A 5,267-nucleotide genomic window follows, 5' to 3' on the forward strand; every position below is an offset into this window, starting at 1 on the left:
TCCGTTGAATTAATCACTTTACATCTAAATGCTCCAATAGTGATGTTATACTCTGATTACTTTTTTTTACTAATGCCTTTTTTCAGACGAGTATTAATTGGAACTCGCCAATTCACATTTTATTAATCCGCGAATTTACCGCATTTTGTACTAGACATTTGAACGAAACACACCCACATACACTCACGCACACACAAACACACTTTTTTTTCAAACCGAATAGTGCGTTCCAGGTTAAATAGTTTGAGAAATGTATACAAATTTAACTGAAATAAACGACATGGACATCATGTGGATATTCTGTGTGATTGTTGTGTTAATTAGCTCGTTTGCAGATTTTATACACAAATGACAAATGGATACAACAAGTTTTTACTATTTGTAAACAGATCATCGAACACAGGTTAACGGTATCCGATCTGCGCTTGTCAGCATCAGCCGTTTTGACGAAATTAACGGTGTAATAGCTCTTACGTGGGTTTTTTCGTTTCAATGGATTGAAGAAATGGTGTCATGGAAACCTATCGATTTTGATAACCAATCGATAGTCAGGTGACCCGATGCTAACAACATTCTAGATGATACAATTATTGAATTCATGGATTGACATGGACGACAAACTTTTGCGCGAAATCATATGCCTGTTTAGCTTGACAAACCTGCCCTCGTTTGAAAACTGCAAATGGTTATCACACACGAACAGGAAAACCCAACATGTCTCTGCAACTCTCTCTGAACGAAAATGCGTTCACTGAATTAAGATTCAAGTCAAATTATGTGCAAAATAAATTGGTACAAATGATCCGGGACTAAGCTAAAACAGGGCGTGTACATGTTTAAGCGTTTACCGGGATGACGTCATGAGATATGTTTTATATGTATTTTTTACAAAATGTTAAGCCTACTAGACAGTGGGCCTTTACCGTCTAAGAAATACAGCCAATAACGTTATGACAGTAAACAGAACAACGGTACTGGGTATATTCAACATGCTCGACGGTATAGTCGAACAACACACAATATCAATTAAGTTGATAATAATCCATTACCAATGGGTATGAAACTGCATGTTGTCGGTCCATATACACTCTTTATAAATAATTGTTCAGTTAATGTTGTTAATCTTCAAATTTACAACGAGTAAAGCCTCGTAGGAATAAGCGCACACAGCCTTGTAATTTGTACTGTACAGACGAAAACACCGATTTTATCGACGTGAAATTTTATTTTTAAACAATTCCAATTTTACTGTGTTACTGCCTCAGCTTGCTGCTACCCTATAATCTCTTCTCCTTCTGGTCTGAAAATAAATAACAAGCAATACAATGTATATCGATACAATAATTTTACGAACATGCACTGTAGCAATTTTAGTAAATGATCTGAAATATACCATAAACAGATAAGGCCTCACGACCATATGCTGCTCAAGTTCGGGGAACTGATATGTTCTGAACATATTTTATTATGTATCGAAACAATGTACACGTTTAAAAAAATGAAAAATTTGAAAGTAAAAGACCTAGATAAAAGTTGTTGCAATTCAAGAATATTATATTTATTGGAAAGTACTTAACACGTTAACATTTAAGCTTTCTGTGCAAAAACTTTCTGCCAAACGTGTCGCATGTATGCAAACGATTGTATACATAGCCTAGTTTAATGCAATGTCTTAATGTGGAATTAATAAATATTATAGAAAGCTACACGTGGTAGACACATCCCGCAGTTTTAGTATTTAAACATATCGTATTGATGAACGTAAGAGGCAGGTTTTCGGTTCTCATACATATAGCATTACGCTAATAAGGAATTGTTCAATGCTTACATTCTCCAGCATTACTGTGCTTTGCAGACTGGAAACAGCTGCATAGTGCAAGGGAAATCTCCCCACATATAGCCATCCTGATAGTCGAGAGCAACGCAGTCTTCTCCACCTCCTTGAGGCTTGTTGGTGCCCCAGTCTTGTAGGAAAACAAGAAACCTTGTTATCGGAGTATGCTGTTTGTGTTAATACGACTAGGGCTAAGATAAATGACAAATAACACATTAAACGTCAATGCAAAGAAAAGATATTTGCTTTTGCGATGACCTTAAGTTATCTGTGAATTGGTATTACGTTATTTAGGAACTCCAAGCTACAGTCTTAATGTATTTAAAGTTTTTTTTCCTGTAAAGCAATACACTTTGATTGTATACTGCTCTTACTTGGGAGGTAAAGCACTATAATGTAATTATTTATGACCATTTTTAACAGCAACTATAAAAGTTTAACACCGCGAATTCAAAGAGAATGTTTATTAATGGACACATATATGCACCTGTAAATGTCGCCTCTGTATCGTCGTCATCCCAAATAAAGTGTCCTTCCACCACCTGATAGTTCAGGCCTATCCACCAGTGGTGAGCTGAAAATGGCGTTCAATAGCATCATATATTAGATATCAAATAATTAAAAAAGTGATATATATAATGCATACAATGGACGTGATTAAGAGCGAAAACATGTACTAGTAAAATGTGTTAACACATAAATATTATGAAACACAAAAAATAAACATTATGCAAAATTGTTCATTTATGTTTAAGCTATGGTTTTGTTTTGTATTACATGGTTTCGTGCAATTTCAAATCATAACGAATATCAATATAATGCTAGATTTTACATACTTTGCATTTCTCTGGCATGATTCTTGACGAAGTCGTTTTCCAACGATGTCATAATGTGTGCTAGATGACCAATACGTTGTCGACAATAGTGCTGAACGAACACAGGCACATGAATAATAAAATGTTGATGGACATATAGACATTCATACACACAATTTCAAGTATACTTTTCTGATATGTTTAAACGTGTACTTGTTTAAATAATATGTTATTTACGAATGGTAAAGATATCTTTAAAAATAAATTTAACAAGGATATTCAAGTACACTTGTAGGATACAGTTCCAATATCAATTATAAGATCTTATGATATGATTGCTATGATTAGAACTTTGTGATCGCGAATATATTCAACTGTAAGAATTTCTACTGATGGTTATTCAAATACAGAGAAATCTTCGAATTAAATTAGGATCATAAACAAATGCCAAACCTTTCATTGTAACTTCTAGGTTGGTTGTGTTATTCTATTACGCGATAATTTGTAATGCGGGACAGATCTGCCATGCGGTTTGATAATATTGCACATTAACTATTTGAATTTGCAGTCATTTAATTTCAAATTTCTAATCTTTTTTAACAACATGTAAATTGTTCTTGGTCGAATAAAAATTGGTAACAAGTTGCAAACCAAACCGAAACAACACAACTTTAATTATAACAGGCACACGAAGATAACCATGGTTTACCGCCTTTGAACTGACGATGGTAAAAATCAATTATTATCATAACTCTAACGACCCATACCTCTGAATTAGTGTAACCGACTTTGAACGGACGATGGTAAATATCGATTATTGTCATTACTCTCACGATCCATACCTCTGAATAAGTGTACAAAGTAACCGACTTTAAACTGACGATGGTAAATATCGATTATTGTCATAACTCTGACGATCCATACCTCTGAATTAGTGTACAAGGTAACCGACTTCGAACAGACGATGGTTAATATCGATTACGGTCATAGCGGTGACGGCCCATGCCTCTGAATTAGTATACGGTCACCGCATTTGAACGGTCAATTGACAAAGCGATCAGTATTGTTCTACTAAAGGTAATTGGTAAATATAGGTCATAATATACCTCTGAAGGACCATGGAAAATATTGATCATACCTCCGACTCAGTGTATGTTCCCTGCACGTGCCCAAAATGTATAACATTTTTTTCTTAAGAAAAAAGTTTTTGGTGAAAAATCTTATTTTGAATATTTACCTTTAATCTGGAAATATTAGAATAATTACTATCATGCAATACATCTTGCGACGCTGTTGGCGTAACTGGATATGACATGTAGTTACTCCTTATCTTTACTTGGTGTCACGATGTTCTACAATGAATTTGAAACATCATACAATTGTGCATTACAAGTAAAACCAGTTCTTGTTTATCTATTTTGTGAAAACAGGTTAAAACTACTTGAAAATGATGATTTGCCTGTTAGCAACAATGCGGAACAAATAAATAATAATAATTATTATTATTATTATTATAATAATAATAATATTATTATTATTGTTATTATTACATCGTTATGGATTTACTGCTATAACACGATACAATCATGTACTTTTTTATTTCCTTAAACGTACAGAACTATAGACCGTTCCATAATTTAGTCATTACATAATTATCTCCCCTGAATTCTCTCCGCGTCCGCCATTACACTGCTGCTTAACAATCGGTAACATATATAAGAGAGCACCGATTATTCAACGGATGAATTTCTTTCTAAATTCTAAGGCCGTCATTACATGGTCTTGGTTGTCTTGGAAAACTAACACATTGACACATTAAAAAAAGCATTTAATTAAATTAAATGCATTATTTTCCATTTGATTATTTGCATCAATCTTTAAATCGTGTATGCCTTTGCATTCCAGTGTTTAATTGCCCCTTTGTTCTGCATAATCCGATTATCTCGTTTTGATCAGATATTGTCCAGACTTAACTAACCACATGGTGTCATAAACCACACTGGGTGGCAGATGACAGTCTGGTCATTAAACACAATTGATGATGCCACCATGTCTCATCTTCCTGCTCGTATTAAGCAGTCATTTGGTAAGATAATTTACCTCCGACATACTTAACAGTTGCGTAAATTAGATATGTTACATATTTACAAATTAAAAGTTATGTCCAATATAGAATATCAGAAATTGTACACCGTAAAGATACTAGCCCGTTTAATTTATGAAAAAATAAAGTATTTAAAAAATATAAAAATAAAACATTTAACGTATTTAGCGGGTATCGGTTAATTAAAAGTACGTCATTCCGTATGAAGATTTGATGTTACGGCAATGCACGAACGATATCATAAAAACAAGAAATTACATTTGACACCAAACAGAGGTAAAAAATATTTAAAAATATATATATGTATATAAATATATGTGTGTTAAAATGTTCGATATGTGTCACTCATACTCACTAGTAACGAGTTTTCAATATACATGAGTACACAGTTCAATTTGCATCATATGAAGTTGTGTTTTTTCAGTTGTATGTTAATATTCCTCAATAGCGTCATTCTTTGTACAAAACCCATCAAATTAAAATTACATGTAAATACTGTCATGTCCTTTGCTTT

The 5,267-nt window shown here is 33.4% G+C and overlaps 1 protein-coding gene across 2 annotated transcripts; it reads right to left on the bottom strand.

Moving 5' to 3' along the window:
• Nucleotides 1-1,205: 1,205 nt before the first annotated feature.
• Nucleotides 1,206-4,007, bottom strand: LOC127856974 (brevican core protein-like). Of its 2 annotated transcripts, none has more exons than XM_052393189.1 (5): nt 3,887-4,007; nt 2,671-2,761; nt 2,322-2,408; nt 1,829-1,964; nt 1,206-1,300 (listed from the first exon to the last, which is right to left on the bottom strand). In XM_052393189.1, exons 1-4 carry the CDS (start codon nt 3,962-3,964, stop codon nt 1,840-1,842), a joined length of 381 nt encoding a protein of 126 aa, XP_052249149.1. In that variant the 5' UTR covers nt 3,965-4,007; the 3' UTR covers nt 1,206-1,300; nt 1,829-1,839. The 2 variants fall into 2 exon arrangements, with proteins under 2 accessions (XP_052249149.1, XP_052249148.1); XM_052393188.1 differs by having other exon boundaries at nt 1,829-2,025.
• Between the last annotated feature and the right edge of the window lie 1,260 nt (nt 4,008-5,267).

This window comes from Dreissena polymorpha, chromosome 14 (genome assembly GCF_020536995.1).
Source record: "Dreissena polymorpha isolate Duluth1 chromosome 14, UMN_Dpol_1.0, whole genome shotgun sequence".
In the NCBI taxonomy this organism is placed as follows: Eukaryota; Metazoa; Mollusca; class Bivalvia; order Myida; family Dreissenidae; genus Dreissena; species Dreissena polymorpha.

What these genes read in the sequence shown, in the direction of transcription:
- LOC127856974 (XM_052393188.1), bottom strand. Translation starts at nt 3,964, where the DNA reads ATGTCATATCCAGTTACGCCAACAGCGTCGCAAGATGTATTGCATGAT. An exon ending in CTAATATTTCCAGATTAAAG is followed by an intron (nt 2,762 to 3,886) that starts GTAAATATTCAA and finishes GTGTTCGTTCAG; the next exon opens with CACTATTGTCGACAACGTAT. An exon ending in TCATGCCAGAGAAATGCAAA is followed by an intron (nt 2,409 to 2,670) that starts GTATGTAAAATC and finishes CGCCATTTTCAG; the next exon opens with CTCACCACTGGTGGATAGGC.